Consider the following 26,130-nt stretch of genomic DNA (forward strand, 5'->3'; position numbering starts at 1 on the left):
CACTGTCCAGCGCCGGCGATGACGTCACGAGCCCGTAACGAGTGCGCTCCCGCACTCCCACGGAGAAAGGGGGGGGGGCGTGCTTGTCTCATAGCAACCACCTAAACAAAATAGAGCAAACATGTGTAAATGAAAACAGGAAACGAGCTCAGCGGCAGATTGTCAACATGCAAAATCATCAAGATTATCAAAAAATAAAGATAAATGCAGTAACTTAGTTACATAATACATGAGCATGGGTAATACAAGATATGACAATACCTAAGATGAGAGAAAAAACCTGAGACCAGGTGTTAGCCTGGTTTGCAGTGGAGGTCGACATAAAGATGTAGACTGAAAGGAGACACACAGTGTAAGGACACTGAGTGTCTGGATCGCTGGTCTGTGGATCATCTGTGCAAAGACAGACTGTACCCAGACCATATAGCAGGGAGCTATGTTCAATTAGGTCACAAAAAACACCCCAAGTATACGTTCTCATTTAATCCCCCTGGGGCCACCGTTCTAAGTTTGTGAATCCATTTTGACTCACACTGGAGGAGGAGTTTATCCCTGTCACCACCCCGTTGATTTTTAGGAATACAATCAATTATTTTGTATTTGAGGGTGGCTATGCCGTGTCTCGACTCCCTAAAAGGTCGAGCAACCGGTTGTTCAGAGGTACTCTCCATTCCTTCAATGGCATGTCGTATGGATGACCGGTGCATGGCCATCCTTTCACGGAATTGTCTCGTGGTTTTGCCCACGTACATCAATCCGCAGGGACATCTTATAAAATATAAAACATGTGTGCTGGTGCAGGACAATACATGGCGAATGGGGATTTTTTTACCTGTGTGAGGATGATTTAAAAATGGACCAGTCTCCATATAGCTACAGGTAGTGCACCCTGTGCATTTGTAACACCCATTTTTCTTGGTTAAAAAGTTGGTCGGTTGAGGTTTAGAAAAAGAGGAAATATCATTTCGGACTAGCCAGATTCCTCGAGAAACTGGGCATGAGGGTACTGTTGTGCAGTGTTTTCTCTGCCGTATCAGTAGCTATAACGGGCCATAATTCCCTGCTCCTACATACTAGTTCCTTGCTAGAATTGTGGAATCTTTGTACGAAAGGAATTCTTTTCCTCAAAGACTGAGGATTCTGACTTTTTGGAGTCAGAGTTGCTTCCCTAGGGATTTTAAGAGCCTTCTCTTTGGCCTTCAACAATTCAGCTAAATTATACCCCCTGGACATAAAGTTGGTGATCATGTTGCCAATTTCAATTTCTGTTTGAGCCACATCATCCGTGATCCGATGAGCTCCCAGGAATTGAGAAAAGGGGAGACCCTTTATGGTGGCAATGGGGTGCTGGCTGTTGGCATGGAGCGTGGCATTGCGATCTGTCGATTTTTTTGAATAAACGGGTGCTGATCCTACTTTCAACTATGGAGATAGCCACATCTAGATACTGGACTGTGGAATTCGTCAAATTGTAAGTAAATTTGATCGTGCCCCCCTGATTATTGATGTTAAGCATCAGGTCTTGTAAAGTAGACTCATCTCCTGTCCAAATTAACAGGAGATCGTCTATGTAGCGTGTGAAGAACAGGATCTTGCTGGCAACCTCTGGATTACTGAAAAAGGCATCATGCTCTATGGCGAACATGTAGGCATGAGCAAATGCCGGTGCCACGCAAGAACCCATGGCACACCCCTGGTATTGTAAGTACCATTTTTTATCAAAGAGGAAATAATTCCTTTTTAGGGTTCGTTCTAGCAAAGTCATGAACAGTTCCAGGTTCGGACCCTGGTATAGGTCATTGTCCATGAGTAACTTGCGTGTTGCCAGTAAACCCGCATCATGCGGTATGCTGGTATATAATGAAGTCACATCCAACGTACATAGGTACTTGAGTATAAGACTGGTAGTGTCCTTCAGGTATGTAGGTTGGGCTTGAATAACCGGCCAAGTATGCAGATATCATGTAGTATACGGAGTCACAGGCCGCTATAATGGGACGACCAGGGGGAACCTCTGCATAGTTACTGCATTTATCTTTATTTTTTGATAATCTTGATGATTTTGCATGTTGACAATCTGCCGCTGAGCTCGTTTCCTGTTTTCATTTACACATGTTTGCTCTATTTTGTTTAGGTGGTTGCTATGAGACAAGCACGCCCCCCCCCCTGTCTCCGTGGGAGTGCGGGAGCGCACTCGTCGCGGGCTCGTGACGTCATCGCCGGCGCTGGACAGTGGGCGGTCCTGTATGACGCTGGTGATGGACCCGGGGTACGGTGGCTGCGGCGTGGGACTCTCATAGAAGGTATTTATGTCACTGTGTTTGTATGATGTGTTATCTTGAAAAAGGTTTAGTAAAACCGAAACGTCGATAGACTGCTGTGTCTCCGTTCCTTATTTGTACAAGACCCTGAGTGCCGGCTCACATACATATATATATATATATATATATATATATATATATATATATATATATATATATATATATATATATATATATATATATATATATTCGGTTCCCTGTATTACAGATCTTCCAGAGACGTCTCGCACAGGCCAGGCGGGTGCTGGTTGTCGGGAACGGAGGGATCGCGCTGGAATTGGTGTACGTATAATAATCACTATAATATGTATTAACCCGACTCCATCCAGCATACCAGGAGACTGTGGGGGAAATGTACTAAGGTGGGAGATCTATTTCACATGGGTTGTTGCTTTAGGCAACCAATCAGATACTATCTATTATCTTTTAGAAGGTGCTTATTGGATAAAGAGTAGGTTCTGATTGGTTGCCGATAACAACATCCCATGTGACATAGATCTCCAATCTTAGTAAATTTCCCACCTGTGAGTCACGACATGCCAGTAACACGGAAGCTTTACCATGTAAAGGATAATATCACCCAAATAACAGACCTAGAACAGAGCGCTCGTGGGGGAGGGGCCACAGCCGTTTATAAAGACCGCTATAGGCATATTAGGACCATCTGTACAGTGATTGGGTAGCCATTCTGCGGTTCGAAGCCGGTACTGGCCGGTACTGGGAGAGCACAGTGATTGGCTGTCAGCCACATGTGGTACTAAGCCTTGTGTGTGCCATTTGCAGGTATGAGATTGAAGGATGTGAAGTCATCTGGGCTGTGAAGGATAAATCCATCGGTAACACGTTCTTTGATCCTGGAGCTGCCGAATTTCTGATCCCGCAGCTGAAATCTGATAAACCTCAGACCCCCCTGACCTGCAAGAGGACCAAATACACCACAGAAACTCCTGCCGGTGAGGTCATTCATCCACCACACGCTGGTTATTCCGTGGCCACATCACTGCGCAGAGCGTACACTAGTGCCGGTGAGGTCATTCATCCGCAACACGCTGGTTATTCCGTGGCCCCATCACTGCGCAGAGCGTACACTAGTGCCGGTGAGGTCATTCATCCGCCAAACGCTGGTTATTCCGTGGCCCCATCACTGCGCAGAGCGTACACTAGTGCCGGTGAGGTCATTCATCCGCCAAACGCTGGTTATTCCGTGGCCACATCACTGCGCAGAGCGTACACTAGTGCCGGTGAGGTCATTCATCCACCACACGCTGGTTATTCCGTGGCCACATCACTGCGCAGAGCGTACACTAGTGCCGGTGAGGTCATTCATCCGCCAAACGCTGGTTATTCCGTGGCCACATCACTGCGCAGAATGTACACTCCTGCCGGTGAGGTCATTCATCCGCAACACGCTGGTTATTCCGTGGCCACATCACTGCGCAGAGCGTACACTAGTGCCGGTGAGGTCATTCATCCGCCACACGCTGGTTATTCCGTGGCCACATCACTGCGCAGAGCGTACACTAGTGCCGGTGAGGTCATTCATCCGCCAAACGCTGGTTATTCCGTGGCCCCATCACTGCGCAGAGCGTACACTACTGCCGGTGAGGTCATTCATCCGCAACACGCTGGTTATTCCGTGGCCACATCACTGCGCAGAGCGTACACTAATGCCGGTGAGGTCATTCATCCGCCACGCGCTGGTTATTCCGTGGCCACATCACTGCGCAGAACGTACACTAGTGCCGGTGAGGTCATTCATCCGCCACACGCTGTTTATTCCGTGGCCCCATTGCTGCGCAGAACGTACACTCCTGCCGGTGAGGTCATTCATCTGTTACATGTGGGTTATTCCGTGGCCCCATCACTGCGCAGAACGTACACTCCTGCCAGTGAGGTCATTCATCTGTTACATGTGGGTTATTCCGTGGCCCCATCACTGCGCAGAGCGTACACTCCTGCCAGTGAGGTCATTCATCTGTTACATGTTGGTTATTCCGTGGCCCCATCACTGCGCAGAGCGTACACTCCTGCCGGTGAGGTCATTCATCTGTTAAATGTTGGTCATTCCGTGGCCCCATCACTGCGCAGAGCGTACACTCCTGCCGGTGAGGTCATTCATCTGTTACATGTGGGTCATTCCGTGGCCCCATCACTGCGCAGAGCGTACACTCCTGCCGGTGAGGTCATTCATCTGTTACATGTGGGTTATTCCGTGGCCTCATCACTGCGCAGAGCGTACACTCCTGCCGGTGAGGTCATTCATCTGTTACATGTGGGTTATTCCGTGGCCCCATCACTGCGCAGAGCGTACACTCCTGCCGGTGAGGTCATTCATCTGTTACATGTGGGTTATTCCGTGGCCCCATCACTGCGCAGAGCGTACACTCCTGCCGGTGAGGTCATTCATCTGTTACATGTGGGTTATTCCGTGGCCCCATCACTGCGCAGAGCGTACACTCCTGCCGGTGAGGTCATTCATCTGTTAAATGTTGGTCATTCCGTGGCCCCATCACTGCGCAGAGCGTACACTCCTGATGGTGAAGTTACTCATTCCTCCTCGGGCCATATCCCATATTTTCAATTTGAATGGGGATTCCTATTATTATTCTATTGATGGTGTATACATTCGTATTTGTAAATCCTGAAAATACAAATTTGCCTAAAAATTCACATTTTGCAAAAGAAATACAATTTTTTTAGCTGTATCTGGCTTAGTAAATTTCTCCCAATGTCACCTGTGCGGCACATAGCGGCGTAAGGCACAATGTCACCTGTGCGGCACATAGCAGCGTAAGACACAATGTCACCTGTGCGGCACATAGCGGCGTAAGACACAATGTCACCTGTGCGGCACATAGCGGCGTAAGACACAATGTCACCTGTGCGGCACATAGCGGCGTAAGACACAATGTCACCTGTGTGGCGCATAGCGGCGTAAGACACAATGTCACCTGTGTGGCGCATAGCGGCGTAAGACACAATGTCACCTGTGTGGCGCATAGCGGCGTAAGACACAATGTCACCTGTGTGGCGCATAGCGGCGTAAGACACAATGTCACCTGTGTGGCGCATAGCGGCGTAAGACACAATGTCACCTGTGTGGCGCATAGCGGCGTAAGACACAATGTCACCTGTGTGGCGCATAGCGGCGTAAGACACAATGTCACCTGTGCGGCGCATAGCGGCGTAAGGCACAATGTCACCTGTGCGGCGCATAGCGGCTTAAGGCACAATGTCACCTGTGCGGCGCATAGCGGCGTAAGGCACAATGTCACCTGTGCGGCACATAGCGGCGTAAGGCACAATGTCACCTGTGCGGCACATAACGGCGTAAGGCACAATGTCACCTGTGCGGCGCATAGCGGCGTAAGGCACAATGTCACCTGTGCGGCGCATAGCGGGTAAGGCACACTGTCACCTGTGCGGCGCATAGCGGCGTAAGGCACAATGTCACCTGTGCGGCGCATAGCGGCGTAAGGCACAATGTCACCTGTGCGGCGCATAGCGGCGTAAGGCACACTGTCACCTGTGCGGCGCATAGTGGCGTAAGGCACAATGTCACCTGTGCGGCGCATAGCGGCGTAAGGCACAATGTCACCTGTGCGGCACATAGCGGCGTAAGGCACAATGTCACCTGTGCAGCACATAGCGGCGTAAGGCACAATGTCACCTGTGCGGCGCATAGCGGCGTAAGGCACAATGTCACCTGTGCGGCGCATAGCGGCGTAAGGCACAATGTCACCTGTGCGGCGCATAGCGGCGTAAGGCACAATGTCACCTGCGCAGCACACAGCTTTATAAGGCATACCCCGTGTGTGTGTGGGTGTATGTATGTGTGTGTATACAGTGTGTGTATGTATGTATGTGTGTGTATGTATGTATGTATATATATATATATATATATATATATATATATATATATATATATATATATATATATATATATATATATATATATATATATATATATACACATACATACATACATACATACATACGTGGAGCCTTGGCATCACAGTAATGACATAGTCTGTGCGATGGTCCTGGGTGCAATCTGTTTTCTTTCCTCTCAGAGCGAGCAGAGAGTCGGCTTGGCAGTGCCCTGGGACCGGACTGGCATGAAGGGGTGAATCTAAAAGCTGCTCAGGAGGTCAGTTGATGTTTATTGTCCCCTTCTCCCTGGGTTTTCCGTGCTCGTTCCCTGTGATAACCTTCATCTCCCTCCCAGTTTTCCCATCGTGTCCACATCGAGTGTCAGTGTGAGGTGCAGAGGATCTTCCTTCAGGAGGAATTCCAGGGGTTAAATAGTCCAATGTTATCTGCTCCCAGGAGTGAGAGTATGGAGGACAGCGCCACCCCTGACCCAGGCAAGTACTGCAGGCAGCCTAATAGCCAACTCACATCTGTACAATGGGGCTTATTCAGATCTGATCGCAGGGCAAAATTCTTCTCAAAATGGACAAAACCATGTGCACTGCAGGTGGGGCAGATCTATCAGGTGCAGAGAGTTAGATTTGGATGGGGTGAGTTCAAACTGATATCTAAACTGCAGTGTAAGAATACAACAGTCAGTATTTACCCTGCACAGAAACCAAATACCCCCCCCCCCCCCCCCACACACACACACACACACACACACACACCTGCAGTGCACATGGTTTTGTCCATATTGAGAACAAATTTGCCCTGCAATCAGATCTGAATAAGTCCCATTGTACGGTCTGTAGCCTCCAATATATACACAGCTGTACAATGTATGATCTGTAGCCTCTGATGTACACATCTGTTCAGTATAAGGGCTGCAGCCCCCGATGTACACAGCTGCGCGGTATAAGGGCTGCAGCCCCCCATGTACACAGCTGCGCGGTATAAGGGCTGCAGCCCCTGATGTACACAGCTGCGCGGTATAAGGGCTGCGGCCCCTCCATGTACACAGCTGTGCGGTATAAGGGCTGCAGTCCCCCCATGTACACAGCTGCCCGGTATAAGGGCTGCAGCCCTCGATGTAGGCAGCTGCGCGGTATAAGGGCTGCAGGCCCCCCATGTACACAGCTGCGCGGTATAAGGGCTGCAGCCCTCGATGTACACAGCTGCGCGGTATAAGGGCTGCAGCCCCCGATATACCCAGCTGCACGGTACAAGGGCTGCAGCCCCCCGATGTACACATCTGTTCAGTATAAGGGCTGCAGCCCCCGATGTACACAGCTGCGCGGTAAAAGGGCTACAGCCCCCCGATGTACACAGCTGCGCGGTATAAGGGCTACAGCCCCCCGATGTACGCAGCTGCGCGGTATAAGGGCTACAGCCCCCCGATGTACACAGCTGCCCGGTATAAGGGCTGCAGGCCCCCATGTACACAGCTGCCCGGTATAAGGGCTGCAGGCCCCCATGTACGCAGCTGCGCGGTATAAGGGCTGCAGCCCCCCGATGTACACAGCTGCGCGGTATAAGGGCTGCAGTCCCCGATGTACACAGCTGCGCGGTATAAGGGCTGCAGCCCCCGATGTACACAGCTGCGCGGTATAAGGGCTGCAGCCCCCGATGTACACAGCTGTGCGGTATAAGGGCTGCGGCCCCCCCATGTACACAGCTGCGCGGTATAAGGGCTGCGGCCCCCCCATGTACACAGCTGCGCGGTATAAGGGCTGCAGTCCCCGATGTACACAGCTGCGCGGTATAAGGGCTGCAGCCCCCGATGTACACAGCTGTGCGGTATAAGGGCTACAGCCCCCCGATGTACACAGCTGCCCGGTATAAGGGCTGCAGGCCCCCATGTACACAGCTGCCCGGTATAAGGGCTGCAGGCCCCCATGTACGCAGCTGCGCGGTATAAGGGCTGCAGCCCCCCGATGTACACAGCTGCGCGGTATAAGGGCTGCAGCCCCTGATGTACACAGCTGCGCGGTATAAGGGCTGCGGCCCCTCCATGTACACAGCTGCGCGGTATAAGGGCTGCAGCCCCCCAATGTACACAGCTGCGCGGTATAAGGGCTGCAGCCCCTGATGTACACAGCTGCGCGGTATAAGGGCTGCGGCCCCTCCATGTACACAGCTGCGCGGTATTAGGGCTGCAGCCCCCCGATGTACACAGCTGCGCGGTATAAGGGCTGCAGCCCCTGATGTACACAGCTGCGCGGTATAAGGGCTGCGGCCCCTCCATGTACACAGCTGCGCGGTATAAGGGCTGCAGCCCCTGATGTACACAGCTGCGCGGTATAAGGGCTGCGGCCCCTCCATGTACACAGCTGTGCGGTATAAGGGCTGCAGTCCCCCCATGTACACAGCTGCCCGGTATAAGGGCTGCAGCCCTCGATGTAGGCAGCTGCGCGGTATAAGGGCTGCAGGCCCCCCATGTACACAGCTGCGCGGTATAAGGGCTGCAGCCCTCGATGTACACAGCTGCGCGGTATAAGGGCTGCAGCCCCTGATGTACACAGCTGCGCGGTATAAGGGCTGCGGCCCCTCCATGTACACAGCTGTGCGGTATAAGGGCTGCAGTCCCCCATGTACACAGCTGCCCGGTATAAGGGCTGCAGCCCTCGATGTACGCAGCTGCGCGGTATAAGGGCTGCAGCCCCCCGATGTACGCAGCTGAGCGGTATAAGGGCTGAAGCCCCCCATGTACACAGGTGCGCGGTATAAGGTCTGCAGCCCCAGATGTACACAGCTGCGCGGTATTAGGGCTGCAACCCCCCATGTACACAGCTGCGCGGTATATAGGCTGCAGTCCCCGATGTACACAGCTGCGCGGTATAAGGGCTGCAGTCCCCGATGTACACAGCTGCGCGGTATAAGGGCTGCAGCCCCCGATGTACACAGCTGCGCGGTATAAGGGCTGCAGCCCCCGATGTACACAGCTGTGCGGTATAAGGGCTGCGGCCCCCCCATGTACACAGCTGCGCGGTATAAGGGCTGCGGCCCCCCCCATGTACACAGCTGCGCGGTATAAGGGCTGCAGTCCCCGATGTACACAGCTGCGCGGTATAAGGGCTGCAGCCCCCGATGTACACAGCTGTGCGGTATAAGGACTGCAGCCCCCCGATGTACACAGCTGCGCGGTATAAAGACTGCAGCCCCCTGATGTACACAGCTGCGCGGTATAAGGACTGCAGCCCCCTGATGTACAAAGCTGCGCGGTATAAGGGCTGCAGCCCCCGATGTACACAGCTGCGCGGTATAAGGGCTGCAGCCCCCGATGTACACAGCTGCGCGGTATAAGGGCTGCGCCCCCCCCATGTACACAGCTGCGCGGTATAAGGGCTGCAGCCCCCTGATGTACACAGCTGCGCGTTATAAGGGCTGCGCGCCCCCCCCCATGTACACAGCTGCGCGGTATAAAGGCTGCAGCCCCCGATGTACACAGCTGTGCGGTATAAGGGCCACTTTGTGTGTGAAGCTTATTACTGTTCTGCTCCTTGCTAGCTGAATGCTCTGTGGCCATGTAATACACAGTATCACATGCAGTAGTGGTAGAATATTCCCTGACACAGCAATTGGCGCTTTGTGAGTGTCTGGTGACCTCTACAGGTTCAGTCTGGAATTACCTTGTACTTGTGTAGTTTCACAGCGTAGTGTCCCTGTCAGAATCAGTGTAGTGTTCCCGCAGCGAGCTCCGCCCAACCTATTCATACCCCCACTATCCACGTCAGCGTGGAGTTGATTTTATAAAGTGTGGCGAGCGCATGCAGATTACTTGATGTGTATTCCATGTCCGCTCTCCACGCTTCGGGCTTGTTTTACGCGTCCGCTCGCCACGCTTCGGGCTCGGTGGCTCGCTGTGCTCACCACACTTTATAATATCAACTCCACGCTGACGTGGATAGTGGGGGTATGAAAAGGTCGGAGGACGCATAACGCGTCCGCTCGCCACGCTTCGGGCTGGCATGGATATTGGGGGTTTGAAAAGGAGGCATTTGTCAGTATGTAACATGGAGCACTGGCAAATGCGTCCTTTATTGGCCATTACTGACATCCGTTCCTTATTGGCCATTATTGAAGTCCGTTCCTTATTGGCCATTACTGACGTCCGTTCCTTATTGGCCATTACTGACGTCCGTTCCTTATTGGCCATTACTGACGTCCGTTCCTTATTGGCCATTACTGACGTCAGTTCCTTATTGGCCATTACTGACGTCAGTTCCTTATTGGCCCTTATTGACGTCAGTTCCTTATTGGCCATTATTGATGTCCGTTCCTTATTGCCCATTACCGACGCCAGTTCTTTATTCGTCGTTACCGATGTCAGTTCCTTATTCGCCGTTACTGACGTTGGTTCCTTATTGGCCATTACTGACGTCGGTTCCATAGTGGCCATTACTGACGTCAGTTCCTTATTGACCATTACCGATGCCAGTTCTTTATTCGTCGTTACCGATGTCCGTTCCTTCTTGGTCATGTCGATTCCTTGTTGCCCATTACTGATGATCTGAAAAAGGTAGAAGAAGAAATTACCAAAAGAGAACCCAAAAGACTTTTGCATAACTGGTTCTCCTGTTCACTTTATTGAAAGCATAAGGTGCTTACATCATTATAAATACAGTTATTTAAGCAGGTACATTCAGCATTTGGAGATATACAGTTGGTTCCGCCTGAGACCACACCTCCTTAATTACTATACTTAGAAGACTTATTTGATATAATGTCACAGACCTATAAGGGATGAGAAAAGGTGATAGTGCTTCTCCCACAGAACATATGGCGCTTCTGCTGTCTGGCACCAGAGTGGTCTCCCTTACAGGTACTAACTTGGCCAATCACTGCTTAGCTCCTACGTTCTGATGGAATCAGACAGCCCAGTGATGTATGGCAGTAACTCTCCTGTTAGATAAGAGCACCAATGTCCCTGAGAGAGCTGAGGAATGCTTCTGCTTTTTACCACTTGTTACCATGAGGCATTGCAGGGGGCTGGGTGCAGATGTGCAAATGAGAGAGCAACCCTACTGTATATACAAAGTATAGAGAGGTGGTGTTGGGCTTATGAGCATGGAGACAGCTTCTGCTTTCCAACATCTTACGATTGTGAATGAGAGTGACAGGAGCAATGTGCCTTCCAGTGCAAATCCTTACCCATATTAGGGCCATTCCCGATGTCAGTTCCTTGTTGGATACTATGGCACATGGGTGGTTTATGCATTACATCAGAGCTTTAATGTGCAGAGCAAGCTCCTGATTGGCTGTTGTGGTATGTGGTAACCCACCTTTATATAGAGCATTTCCATGGCCCATGAGGGAAGTAATATGGGGCGTAATCTGGTCACTCATTTGCCTTTACTGTCTTCTAGGAGCGTGGCCGGTGTACGCGGAACTAACTAATGGGAGAATCTACGGCTGTGATCTGATTATCAGCGCAACAGGCGTGGTCCCAAATATAGAGGCGTTTATACCGGGAAATAACGTGAGACCTGGAGATTTTACTACTATATGATGGTCACACACACACACACACACACACAGCCATTTACACTCACACACACACACACACACACACACACAACCATTCATGCTTATACACACAACCCTTTAATTATACACAACTTTAAACACACACACGAATACAAAAGAACATAGCATTTATTTTGAGGAAGGATCAAATTAAATTACCACGGGATAATTGAGGATACTAATAATATTTATTACAGAATATAAAAAAAACATGAATAAAATTTATATAAAATTTGTTGTAACCATGAATTAATGGCAGTCTCTCACAATGGCATTTAATAATATAGTGCAGTACCACTCCTAGGATGACCGTGCGACCTTATAACATTCCCCTCAATAAGCAATGCCTCTGGTTGGAGCGGCCGGGCCGTACGCGTACGTCCCGGGATTTTTTATGATCTGCGCATGCGTACATTCGCCAATGCGCAGGCGCGACCGCTCACCAACGCTTACGGACGGGTCTCTACGTGCGAAAAAACCTGTACGCGAGTGTACGGTATTGGGGGCGGCATAGGGGCGTGAAGAGGGGAGCGGCTGAAATAATGAGGGAAAATGGGCGTAAATATGGGCGTACACGGGGGTGTGCACCAAAAATGAGCGGTGCTACTACCGCACGATCGACTAAGGCACCGTTTATTTCGGACACAGAACAGGCGGCCGCCAACCGCCACCTCAAACCACCCCTACAGATACCGCATGCCAGCGTGCGCCTGAGTTTGCTAATTAACGCTGATTACTACCAAACACATACACCTGAATGTAATAAGCAATGCTGCAGTCTATTAAGTCCAAACCATGATTTCACTACCTGCAAGCCACACACACCACTCTAACACATTGGAAGCTTATCTTTCTATACTTCTCTACATTTAAAGGTTTGTTTAATTTAAGGTAAGAATCTTTGTAAGACCTGCTTATATATGCTAAGGTAGGTATTTGTTAAACAGTTATACACATTCACTACGTGCTTTCATAGACTTTACACAGTAGCACACTCAATCGACACAAGTCGACATGTGTCGACGTGTTCACTCTAATACAAACATAGGTTTTGTATTTATGATACAATAACATAAACCACATCTAACACCTACAAAGGATGTTTCAGCAATGTTTTAATCCCATGGCCACTATTTTGCACATTAATTAATTCAATCAATTAATTAATTTTCATAATTATAGTTGAAAGGCAACATTTGCAGGTCCATATATATGAAGGGTATGTCAGCGTACACGGACGTACGCTCACTCTCACGAGCGGTGACATAAGCTGACTTTTCTATTGAAAACAATAGGGACCCGTCCGTGCAAGCTGGCGTACGCTCAGATCTCCGCAAGAAGGCGGTGGGAAGACGGACGAGAGACGTCCGTAAACGGCGGCGTACGCTCAGTTGTACGCCAGTTGTCGGAGTGTAAGGGCTGGCCCGTCCGTGTACGTTGGCGTACGCTCATTAGTACGCCACTCCCCTTCTACGTTGTTTATGCCCGTACGTATGCGGCAGAGTTGTGGGTGGACTTAACCCCAACGGCCGCGTGCGGCTAGCGTACGTTAATAGCGAACGTACGCACGTTTGGCCGCACCGATCAGAATAACCTCCACTATGTGTACATGTCTCTTGTAGTTGGCTCAATAGTCCCATGAGTTCCTGGAGTGGAGACTCTTTATCCGGAGGGAGTTCTTGAGCCCACAAAGATGTAATTGGTGGGTCGATGCAAGAATTTGGAGTGCTATGGTCTGGTTCGGGACAATCCTTGGTCCAATGGTAGTAAAGTATCCATACACCAAGGAGAAGCTGGTGGTATTTGGCACCACAGACGCATTTCGGCAGTTAAACTGCCTTTTTCAAAGGTGGTTCCGTGTTGCCACTGGATCCATATTTATACTGTATCCAATATGGCTGCCGATTTGTTGCAGCTGTGAGGCCGCGTGTTTATTTTCTTAAAAACAATTTAAAAAAACATATCCTATGGTTTATTTTAATAACCGTTATTATGGAGACAGACTTTAATTACTATAATACGCCAGATTAAACTAAAAAGTTCTATTGTTCATTTGATCTTTGTAATGTGTCACATGATCGCTATATTTACCTTATATGATGTGGATACCAAGTTCTATTGTTCTCAGCAGACTTAGGTCTATAATAAACAGTTGTGGGATTCCTCCCGCTATTATATAGCAACACCAGCGGGTAAAACAGATTTTTCTAAGGTTCAGAGCCTCCACCTTCACATGCGTGTGAAGGTGGAGGCACTGAAGTGTATGGTGTTTTGCTAAACCTTATACATATATCTTGTTTGGGAAATACCCTTTAATTCACCGAATACGCATCAGCAGACTTCACCTGTGGTGCACTGCGTTTAAACCATAACCTCTCAGAAAAATCTGTTTTTGCACAATTTCCAAAGTGATTTATATAAAATCGCTATGGAAATAGAAAATTCTGTTTTACCAGTTGTATATTTTTGGATTGTGGGAGGAAACCCGTGCAAGCACGGGGAGAATATACAAACTCCACACAGGGCCATGGTGGAAATGGAACCCATGTCCTCAGCGCTGTGAGGCAGTAATATAACCATTACAGCATACACACATATACAAGCATTCATACATCTATACAGTACATACAAATACATACACAACCCTTCACACTCATAAACACTCACACAAATATACAATTCATGTAATTGCCAGTAACTAAGATCAGCGCACTTGTAGTTTGATTTAGGAGAAGACGGAGGACTGCGAGTGGACGATCACATGCGGACGTCGGTGAGGAACGTGTACGCTGCCGGGGATATATGTACCGTGGCATGGACCCCCAGCCCTTTCTGGCAGCAGGTGCGGCACACAGTGCGGATAGTGACTGTCTGTAGCTGGAAGTGTTTAATAATCAGGAACATGTGGTGTTGGGTGTACAGTGGCTTATTGTGCAAGGTTACCCCAGGAGCTGACAATTAGATTGTTTCTCTGTGTCCTATATCAGGCCATCATTCCTGCTCCGTACAGTCATCCTTTCTGCGCCACTTCATATATATATATATATATATATATATATATATATATATATATATATATATATATATATATATATATAATGTGTCACAGGCGGCACTGACGACTTCCAGAAAGAAGAGACCATGCAGGTTTCATCAAGATCGTTCGAGATTTATTCTCGTCACCAGGATGATGAGAATAAATCTCGTAAGATCTTGATGAAATCTGCATGGTCTCTTCTTTTTGGAAGTCGCCTGAGTGCCGTCTGTGACACATATACCAAGGCCGCCCTGAATACAGGTTGGAGCTGAGGAAGGCACCAGGTGCAGATACCTTTATTCAAGCAAGGGACTGCTGGCTTTATATATATATATATAGTGTGTGTATGTGTATTACATACAATATAAGATTACGGGGAAAGTGGCGCCCAGAGACTTAAGATGCAGGTGAAGAAACTGGACAATTTTATTCCATCAAATAAATCTACATTTCGTGGTACGCAGACCCCGTCCTCAGGATGATGTAAACAAGAATTAATGGAAAAAAACATTATATATATATACCAATCATCCGGACACTGTGTCCGTAACGCTGAGCGGGGTCACACACCCCCTCCCAGCTGACACATGTAGCCAAATAGCCATACAGCACGACTTCATGGAAAGAAGTGCGTCAGGACCAATTAGCCAACGGCAGCAGGCCGGGGGGGGCGTGTCCGGCAGGGGGCTGGGGCAGGCAGCGCACACTCCGGCAGCGCCTACTCCAGGGCGCGGACCAATGTCGGGCTGGGCCGGGGGGCAGGGTGCCATATGCCCCCCCGGCACCCTTACCCAGTCCCTGTCTGCGGCCCGCGCTGGACCTCCTGCGCTGGCCGCGGCTTCCAGAAGCAGAACACGGCCGCGGCTACAGGAAAATGGCCGCCGGCCCCCTGCATTGAGGACATGTACTCAGTGCAGGAGGCCGGCGGCCATTTTCCTGTAGCCGCGTCAGTGTTTGGAAGCCGCGGCCAGCGCAGGAGGTCCAGCGCGGGCCGCAGACAGGGACTGGGTAAGCGCTCTCCCCCCCCTCCACGCTCCCCCCAGCAATATCTATCACTGTGGGGGCATATCTCCCCCCCCCCCCCCTCCCCCCAGCAATATCTGCCACTGTGGGGGCATATCTGGCACTGTGGGGGCATATCTGGCACTGTGGGGGCATATGTGTCTCTGGCACTGTGGGGGAATATCTGGCACTGTGGGGGAATATTTGTCTGCCACTGTGGGGGCATATCTGGCACTGTGGGGGCATATGTGTCTCTGGCACTGTGGGGGAATATCTGGCACTGTGGGGGAATATGTGTCTCTGGCACTGTGGGGGAATATCTGGCACTGTGGGGGAATATGTGTCTCTGGCACTGTGGGGGAATATCTGGCACTGTGGGGGAATATGTGTCTCTGGCACTGTGGGGGCATATGTGTCTCTGGCACTGTGGGGGAATATGTGTCTGCCACTGTGGGGGCATATCTGGCACTGTGGGGGCATATGTGTATCTGGCACTGTGGGGGAATGTGTCTGCCACTGTGGGGGAATGTGTCTGCCACTGTGGGGGCATATGTGTATCTGGCACTGTGGGGGAACATGTGTCTGCCACTGTGGGGGCATATGTGTATCTGGCACTGTGGGGGCATATGTGTATCTGGCACTGTGGGGGCATATGTGTATCTGGCACTGTGGGGGCATATGTGTATCTGGCACTGTGGGGGCATATGTGTATCTGGCACTGTGGGGGCATATGTGTATCTGGCACTGTGGAGGCATATGTGTATCTGGCACTGTGGGGGCATATGTGTATCTGGTACTGTGGGGGCATATCTGGCACTGTGGGGGAATATGTGTCTGCCACTGTGGGGGCATATGTGTATCTGGCACTGTGGGGGCATATGTGTATCTGGCACTGTGGAGGCATATGTGTATCTGGCACTGTGGGGGCATATGTGTATCTGGCACTGTGGGGGCATATGTGTATCTGGCACTGTGGGGGCATATGTGTATCTGGCACTGTGGGGGCATATGTGTATCTGGCACTGTGGGGGCATATGTGTATCTGGCACTGTGGGGGCATATGTGTATCTGGCACTGTGGGGGCATATGTGTATCTGGCACTGTGGGGGCATATGTGTATCTGGCACTGTGGGGGCATATGTGTATCTGGCACTGTGGGGGCATATGTGTATCTGGCATTGTGGGGGCATATGTGTATCTGGCACTGTGGGGGCATATGTGTATCTGGCACTGTGGGGGCATATGTGTATCTGGCACTGTGGGGGCATATGTGTATTTGGCACTGTGGAGGCATATGTGTATCTGGCACTGTGGGGGCATATCTGGCACTGTGGAGGCATATGTGTATCTGGCACTGTGGAGGCATATATGTATCTGGCACTGTGGCGGAATATCTGGCACTGTGGGGGCATATCTGGCACTGTGGACATCACATTGTGCGGTGTAATGGGCATCATGGTATGGGGCGTAATGGGCATTACGGTGTGGGCAGCATTGGGTAATTGCCATCACAGAATGGGGTGTAATGGGCATCAATGGTTATATATATATATATATATATATATATATATATATATATATATAGCAAATGAACCTGTGTCATGGTGAAAATAAATGTGAAAGGTAATAAAAATAGTTTCATTGAGTGACAGTGATGAAGAACTTTAAAAAGGCAAGCATCTACAATAGTTACATAAATAGGTACCATGTGGTTTGATCTGGGATCCAACTAAGAAAAAGTAACCGAAATGTAAATTAAAATAAGTCACAAATCAATTGATCGGCCGCGCGCACAGTCTGTGTTTGAAACTTGCCAGCTTGCCAGACTGTGTTTAACTGTGCGCGTGCCGCTCTAGATGTTCTCAGCGCAGCGCGTGGCTGCTTTACATATGTAATGTACGTTATCAGCGGAGCGCTGGGCAGCAGCAGCGCGCGCTGCCCAGCGCTGACAGGTCACTGTGGTACTTGTAGTTCCACAGTGAAAGAGACAGTCCTGCACACCGCTGACAATGGGGGCATGTAAACTGGACACCCCGGCACACCACTGACGTACGGGGCTTCTAAACTAGACACCCCGGCACACGCTAAAGCGTCTAAATCCAGACTCCCTGGCGCCGTGAAACTACACAAGTACCAAATGATTTATATATCACATTTCAGGGATACCTAGTAGAGTAATACATTTATTTAAGACTGATGGAAATACAACTTATCTGTCTGGATACCCTATTTCAATAGGGACCACATTTGGAATTGAAATACTAGTTGTTACAATAATTAGACCAGAGAGTGGTGAATACCATTTAACTGCAAAAAGTGAGTATTTACTTACACTGTCACTCAGACTATTTTCCTTCCCCCTTGGGGTGCTATATTAATCACATATATTAGTACCTTAAAGGGTTAAAAGGTCTACTGACCGCTCCATATGTTAGGTTAGATCAGACAAACTATTTCCCTATAGGTATTTTTAATGGAATGTGCCGTCTATAATCTACAATACTTTTTCTCCTTCCCGTTTTGATTATAGACATTGTTGGCATAAGGACCTACTTATACAAAATGATGGAGGCAGAGACGGTCATTGAGACCTTGTACACTAGGGCAATCCCCTGGTGGTCAGCGGCAGCCACACACACACGTATGTGATACCTACCTATATATGTTGACGGGGTCTGCGTACCTTCAAAAAGTAGATTTGATGGAAATAGTCGTTTCTTCATCTGCATCTTTAGTCTTTGAGTGCCACCATATATATATATATATATATATATATATATATATATATATATATATATATATATATATATATATATATATATATATATATATATATATATATATATATATATATATATATATATATATATATATATTACACACACATCTGTATATCTCCACATGTGCTGCATGTGGCACCACATGTCCTATGCGGCATACGCTGTGATACATTGTAATTTGTACTATTGTCCAACAGATGCGGCTCTGGACACAGGCGCGGCAGATGGGATGGTTTGCAGCGCGGTGTATGGCCGCTGACCACCTGGAAGAGACCATTGAACTGGATTTTTGCTTTGAACTCTTTGCTCATGTTACAAAGTTCTTTAATTATAAGGTATGTACAGTATAACTGACAATATAGAGAGGCATTGTACAGTGTGACTCCTCCTACCGGATGTTCACAGCGTGACTCGGCCCCGACAGGTGTGCCCGTAGCGTGACTCCTCCTACGGCCCCGACAGGTGTGCCCGTAGCGTGACTCTTCCTACGGCCCCGGCAGGTGTGCCTGTAGCATGATTCCTCCTACGGCCCCGGCAGGTGTGCCCGTAGCGTGACTCCTCCTACGGCCCCGGCAGGTGTGCCTGTAGCGTGACTCCTCCTACGGCCCCGGCAGGTGTGCCTGTAGCGTCACTCCTCATACCGCCCCGGCAGGTGTGCCTGTAGCGTGATTCCTCCTACGGCCCCGGCAGGTGTGCCCGTAGCTTGACTCCTCCTACTTCCCTCAGCAGGTGTGCCCGTAGTGTGACTCCTCCTACTTCCCTCAGCAGGTGTGCCCGTAGCGTGACTCCTCCTATGGCCCCGGCAGGTGTGCACGTAGCGTGACTCCTCCTACGGCCCCGGCAGGTGTGCCTGTAGCGTGACTCCTCCTACGGCCCCGGCAGGTGTGCCTGTAGCGTGACTCCTCCTACGGCCCCGGCAGGTGTGCCTGTAGCGTGACTCCTCCTACGGCCCCGGCAGGTGTGCCTGTAGCGTGACTCCTCCTACTTCCCTCAGCAGGTGTGCCCGTAGCGTGACTCCTTCTACGGCCCCGGCAGGTGTGCCTGTAGCGTGACTCCTCCTACAGCCCCGGCAGGTGTGCCTGTAGCGTGACTCCTCCTACGGCCCCGGCAGGTGTGCCTGTAGCGTGACTCCTCCTACGGCCCCAGCAGGTGTGCCTGTAGCGTGACTCCTCCTACGGCCCCAGCAAGTGTACCTGTAATACACCTGCAGACGTAGGGGAAGTATTCCTCCTGATGGTGTAATGGTATATTTACTAAAGCTTCTAAAATTGAAGAGGTGATGTTGCCCATAGCAACCAATTAGATTTTATCATTTCTTTTGTATCCTAGAAAATGATTGACCAAATCTGATTGCTTGAACTTTTGTTATATATTCCCCATAGTATATATCTCCCACGGGTGTAGGAATAATCACTGTTATTCTATCTATAACTTTCTAGACACAATAGCTGGCTTCTGGTTGGTTGCTATGGGAAACCTTCTTTCTTCTTAGTTTCTCCTTCATCCATTAGGTGGCACTGGAATCACAGTGGGGAATAGAGAGTGTGGCAAGCTCCTCCCCTCTTACAGGCAGTCTTAGAATGTGCCCTTCAGGAGCTGGGTCGTTCTGCTCTAGCTGGGCAGTTAGGAGTTTTATTTTATTTGATCTTCATTTTACACTATGAGGACAGACAGGCACAGCGACGTGGGAGCTGCCGGGAGGACCCCAGCACCACTGCATGCAGTCTGCGCCAGGGTCCCCGGACGCCGCGGCTTGCGTCACGGTCCCCCCAGCAACACTGCCACCGGCAGAGCAGCAGTTGTAAGTATTACTCGGCTTTCTGTTAGCAGGGAGACCGGGCTGAAGTACGGTGAGGGTCAGCGGGCTTTTCAAGCAGCGCGCCTGTTTCAGGGGGTGAGGCCTGTCGCATCTCCTGCTCCCAACTCCTCAGGTGCTTCTTCTCCTGTACAGCCGGAGCTGACTGATAGACTGGTACCGACTTCTGCTGTCGCTACAGGCCTCAGAAGGGGACTTGCTGCGACTGTTGACCTACTAAAGGTCATGGGCTGGTTAAGTACAGTGAGGACTTGAGCTGTTTAGGAGTATAGGTTGTATGTAAATTGTGTCAGAGCACTTCTGTGTCCTTGACCTCCAGCGCAGCATTGACAGTGGCAGCCTTCTCCTTTATTCCCATTTTACAACCTTTGCTCATTATGTGTGCATAGTGTTGATTGTGTGTGTGTGTGTGTGTGTGTGACACACAAGCATGGCAGGAGGTAACTCTAAAGTTCCTCAGAAGGCAGTTTGTAAGAGGTGTCACACTAAATTTACACCTCAGACGGAGGGTACCCTTAATTGTGATTAATGTACCCAGCTGCCCGTGTTGCCGCCACAACAGGACATTCCTGTATGGGCATCAGAGGTCATTTCTAATCTCTCCTCTGAACGGTCTGCCTTTCAAAGGGATAGGGATGCTGCTAGGTCCCAACAGGCTGAACTAACTTCGGCGGTGGAATCCCTTACCAGGACCCTAGCCTCAAAGGCTCAGGCTCCTGTGGATCCCCCTACAAACACTGCTTCCAAGAGATTGTTTGCAAGCATTGAGAGGGCAGGGTCAGATGAGGAAATGCCTCTCGGAGGAGGGGGAGTTTGAAGGCCCAGTAGAAGAGATTCAACAGTTTGTTGAACCTGCTTCGCAGGGTTTAGAGGACCATATCACTATGGTAAAGTCTAACTTAAACATTGTGGATGGCATCCTCTGGATCGCCACATTTTTTTGGAAAAAACCTAAACAAGGAATTAGACAGCCTCTTAAAACCTGCTTAGCTTCACCCAGACAAACGGTTCCAGGTGTCCAGTAAATTCCTTAATTCATATCCTTTTCCTGCAGACAGTAGGTGGTCATGTGAGACTCCAATGGTTGTGGATCCCTCAGTCTCCTTACTGGCTAAGAAGACTGTTCTTCCCATTCCTGGTGTTTCCTCTCTCACGGACACTTCGGATAAGAAACTGGAGTCCACCTTAAAGACAATATATTCTGCAGCAAGTTTCCTTCAAAGCCTGGCGCAGGAAAGCTGCTGGAATAACAGGGCTATGGAAATCTGGGCCTCCCAGCTCTCTCAGGAACTTAAAAAGTACCCTGAGTTGTCTGAGGTTGCCAGACTGGCGGAACACATCCGGGGGGCTTTGGCCTATGTCATTGAAGCATCATCTGATGCTTTTGGAGTAGCAGCCCGCATTTCAGCACTCTCTATCTCTGCTCGTAGAGCGATTTGGTTGCGCCAATGGCAAGCTGATGCGAAATCTAAATGGGCAGTTGACGCTCTACCATTCTTGGGAGAGATTCTATTTGGGCCCGAATTAGACAAAATTATTTCCCAAGCCCAAGGGGGAAAAAATCAACCTTTCTTCCCTCGGCTGCACCTCCGCCTCCTCCCCAAGAGGCTTGCTCAGGGCCCTTCCTTTCAGTCCTTTCGTCACCAACCTAAGTTTCGGGGCCGTCCCAGGCCTCCCACTTCCTCTGGACAAGAGGGTAAGGGTCGAGGTAGAGGGACCTCCTTCGCCTCCCAGGAGGCCAAGTCTTCCGCCAAACCCTCAGCATGACTTGCTTCCCTCCCACTTGGGGGAAACCAGGGTGGGACCACTTTTACGTCTTTTCAGAAATGTTTGGTTCCAGTCTCAGTACACCTCTGCACTCGCCTCCTGGGAAAAATAGTGGCTACATTCGAAGCGATACAGTACGGTTGTTTCCGATCCGGCTGTTCCAGCTACGCCTCCAACAGTGGTCGGGTTCTTACCTCACCCTTCACCACTGGATTGGTCTCTCACCAAGAGCCAGAATGTCCCTAGCTTGGTAGCTCAACACCAACAACCTCAGACAGGGCAAGAGGTTCGACCTCTGCACTTGGACCCTCTTCACGACGGACGCCAGCCTTACGGTTTGGGCTGTCACAGGAGGTCACCAGTTTCAGGGGTTTTGGACTCCACAGGAGGCTCTACTTCCCATTAACATCCTGGAACTTCGAGCAATATACAACGCTCTACGGGAAGTGGAGGATCTTCTTCAAGGACACTCCGTCAGAGTTCAATCAGACAACGCCACAGCAGTAGCGTACGTCAACAAACAGGGGGGAACTCGAAGCCGCGCCCCAATGAAAGAGGTCAGTCAGATCCTCCTCTGGGCCCAGGACCACCTCGAGGTCATCTCAGCGGTCTTCATTGCTGGCGTGGACAATTGGGAGGCCGATTACCTCAGCCGCCACAAGGTACACCAGGGAGAGTGGATGCCTCATCCTCAGGTTTTTCAGATCCTCATCCGTCGTTGGGGTTGCCCTCAAATAGACTTTATGGCATCCCAATGCAACCATCAGTTACCCCTGTACTGTGCGCGGACACGAGACCCAGTAGCAGTAGGGGTGGACACCCTCATTCTCCCTTGGTGTTACCTCTTCCCTCTTCTTCCGCTGCTACCTCGAATCCTCCAGAGCAGTGGTAGCCAACTCCAGTCCTCAAAAGCTACCAACAGAGCACATTTTCCAGACAACCTAGCTGCTGCACAGGTGCAGCAGTCCTCATTACTCACTAACACATTTTAAAAGATCCACAGGTGGAGCTAATTACTTTCACTTGTGGTTCTGTGAGGAGATCTGGAAAACATTAACTGTTGGTAGCTCTCGAGGACTGGATTTGGCTACCCCAGTTCCAGAGGATAGACAGAGAAAAGGTAACGGTTCTTCTAATAGAGCCAGACTAGCCTCGCAGAGCTTGGTACACCAATCTAACCTCTCTGTTGGTGGATGAACCGTGGCCCCTGCCTCTTCGAGAAGACCTGCTATCTCAGAGGCCATTCCGCCATCCGGACTTAAGTCGGCTTCATTTGACGGTTTGGTTACTGAGAGGGCCATCTTATGAAGAGCGGGCATACCTTCCGCAGTTATACCCACCATGCGGGTGTGGTATATTTCCCCGACAGTCGGTATTCCGACAGTCATTACTCAGACGTCGGAATCCCGACTGCACAGCGTGGGGAGCGCAATGAAGTCCCTTGCGGGCTCGCTGCGCTCGCCACGCTGCGGGCACGGTGGCAAGCAGTGCTTGCCACCTATTTTATTATCCCTCTATGGGGGTCGTGGACCCCCACGAGGGAGCAGTTGGAATCCCGACTGTCGGGGAGCCATCCGGCACCCCCACCATGCTGCGTGCCAGAAAAGGTCACTTTGGTACATTATTACTGCATTTTGAAGGCATATGTCTCTTGGTGTGAGGGTCGTCAGGTTTCGCCTCGCATCTTTAAGTTAGCTCACCTGTTGCTCTTCCTTCAGGCGGGTCTTTCTGCAGGCCTGAGATTGGGCTCCTTAAAAGTCCAGGTTTCTGCTCTCCATTTTTTTCCAGAAGTTGGCCTTACTTCCTCAAATACAAACCTTCTTTCAGGGGGTCTTACGCCTTTAACCTCCATTCAGGCCTCCCACCTCGCCGTGGGATTTAAATCTGTTTCTTACGTTCCTCTTGGGCTGCTGCTAGGGGAGTTTCCATTCAACAGCTCTGTCGGGCTGCTACATAGTCTCCTGCCAGGGTTGTTGCTGTTATTAGACTGCATTGCAGGGTTTACTCTTCAGTGTTTGTTCGTCTCAACTTTTGTTTTCACTTGTTATGCTTGTTGTCCTTGTGTGGGGTGTATCCTCCTCTTGGACGAGTGCTCTCTCCAGCTCCATCAGGGCACATCTCTTCAGACTGCCTGTAAGAGGGGAAGTAGAGGGGAGGAGCTTGCCACACTTATAATTTTTGTTTAAGTGCCCATGCTCCTAAAGGTTGCCCTCTATTCCCCACTGTGATTCCAGTGCCACCTGTGGAATCAGAGAAAGGGATTTATCGGTAAGTACAAAATCCCATTTTTAGTAAATTTACCCCATTCCGTGCAGTCAGTGATATAACCACCGGCTGGTGTATATAATATCCTGCCCATCGCTGCCCTGTAATCCTACCTCCAGGTGATCCTGCTGGGGGGAAGTACAACACGCAGGGCCTAGTTACGGTCCACCATCTGGTGTGTATATAATATCCTGCCCATCGCTGCCCTGTAATGCTCCCTCCAGGTGATCCTGCTGGGGAAGTACAACGCGCAGGGCCTAGGTACGGACCACCAGCTGGTGTATATAATATCCTGCCCTGTAATCCTCCCTCCAGGTGATCCTGCTGGGGAAGTACAACGCACAGGGCCTAGGTACAGACCACCAGCTGGTGTATATAATATCCTGCCCTGTGATCCTCCCTCCAGGTGATCCTGCTGGGGAAGTACAACGCGCAGGGCCTAGGTACGGACCACCAGCTGGTGTGTATAATATGCTGCCCTGTAATCCTCCCTCCAGGTGATCCTGCTGGGGAAGTACAACGCGCAGGGCCTAGGTACGGACCACCAGCTGGTGTATATAATATGATGCCCTGTAATCCTCCCTCCAGGTGATCCTGCTGGGGAAGTACAACGCGCAGGGCCTAGGTACGGACCACCAGCTGGTGTATATAATATGCTGCCCTGTAATCCTCCCTCCAGGTGATCCTGCTGGGGAAGTACAACGCGCAGGGCCTAGGTACGGACCACCAGCTGGTGTATATAATATGCTGCCCTGTAATCCTCCCTCCAGGTGATCCTGCTGGGGAAGTACAACGCGCAGGGCCTAGGTACGGACCACCAGCTGGTGTGTATATAATATCCTGCCCTGTAATCCTCCCTCCAGGTGATCCTGCTGGGGAAGTACAACGCACAGGGCCTAGGTACAGTCCACCAGCTGGTGTATATAATATGCTGCCCTGTAATCCTCCCTCCAGGTGATCCTGCTGGGGAAGTACAACGCACAGGGCCTCGGTACGGACCACGAGCTGATGTTGCGCTGCACGAAGGGACTAGAGTATGTGAAGGTCGTTATGCAGAATGGCCGCATGGTGGGGGCTGTGCTCATTGGGGAGACCAACCTGGAAGAAACATTTGAGAACTTGATCTTAAATCAGATGGATCTCTCGGCCTATGGAGAAGATCTACTGGATCCAGATATTGATATTGAAGACTATTTTGACTAGAATATTCATGAATAGAAAACTGCTCACAGAGTAATGTTACGTAATGTTGGGGCATTAAATATAGAAAAATTGCACTGCACCTCTTCTCACACTGGCATATCCCGAAACCCTGGCACGCACACTTATCTGTGCATAAGCTTTGGGTCACTCACATTCACCATCCCAGTAACCGGGAAGGACCAGCCAGCATCCACCTTCTGCCATAACATGAGCGCAAGACTGGAATATCACCAGACACTAAATGGACCTGTGATGCTCTGCCAGGGACAGGAAATAAAATAGGTCAAACATTACATTTGTGTCTTCATATTATATTTCCAGGATGCATTCATTGGGAAATGGATGGCATTGTTCCAGGTACAACGCGCAGTCTCTCCTGGCAGTTATGTTCCATAGTATAGCAGTACATCACATTCCATAGTATAGCGGTACGCCACCTTCCATAGTGTAGCAGTACCTCTCGTTACCGTCAGTTATGTTCCATAGTGTAAAAGTACG

General features: G+C 50.1%; 1 protein-coding gene across 3 annotated transcripts in view; it reads left to right on the forward strand.

Moving 5' to 3' along the window:
• Positions 1 to 25,925, forward strand: part of PYROXD1 (pyridine nucleotide-disulphide oxidoreductase domain 1) — a 51,772-nt gene extending 25,847 nt beyond the window's left edge. The window contains exons 5-12 of one of the 3 annotated variants that reach the window (XM_083180766.1): positions 2,530 to 2,603; positions 3,105 to 3,274; positions 6,395 to 6,471; positions 6,550 to 6,688; positions 11,603 to 11,715; positions 14,482 to 14,604; positions 18,779 to 18,916; positions 24,745 to 24,945. In XM_083180766.1, the coding sequence (XP_083036892.1) occupies positions 2,530 to 2,603; positions 3,105 to 3,274; positions 6,395 to 6,471; positions 6,550 to 6,688; positions 11,603 to 11,715; positions 14,482 to 14,604; positions 18,779 to 18,916; positions 24,745 to 24,930 (1,020 nt within the window). In that variant the 3' untranslated portion in view covers positions 24,931 to 24,945. Of the gene's footprint in view, positions 1 to 2,529; positions 2,604 to 3,104; positions 3,275 to 6,394; positions 6,472 to 6,549; positions 6,689 to 11,602; positions 11,716 to 14,481; positions 14,605 to 18,778; positions 18,917 to 24,653; positions 24,946 to 25,383 lie in introns of those variants that run through there. The other 2 variants (XM_083180765.1, XM_083180764.1) reach the window with 2 other exon arrangements.
• Positions 25,926 to 26,130: the final 205 nt, after the last annotated feature.

Source organism: Crinia signifera, chromosome 4, assembly GCF_055691185.1.
Source record: "Crinia signifera chromosome 4, ASM5569118v1, whole genome shotgun sequence".
NCBI lineage: Eukaryota > Metazoa > Chordata > Amphibia > Anura > Myobatrachidae > Crinia > Crinia signifera.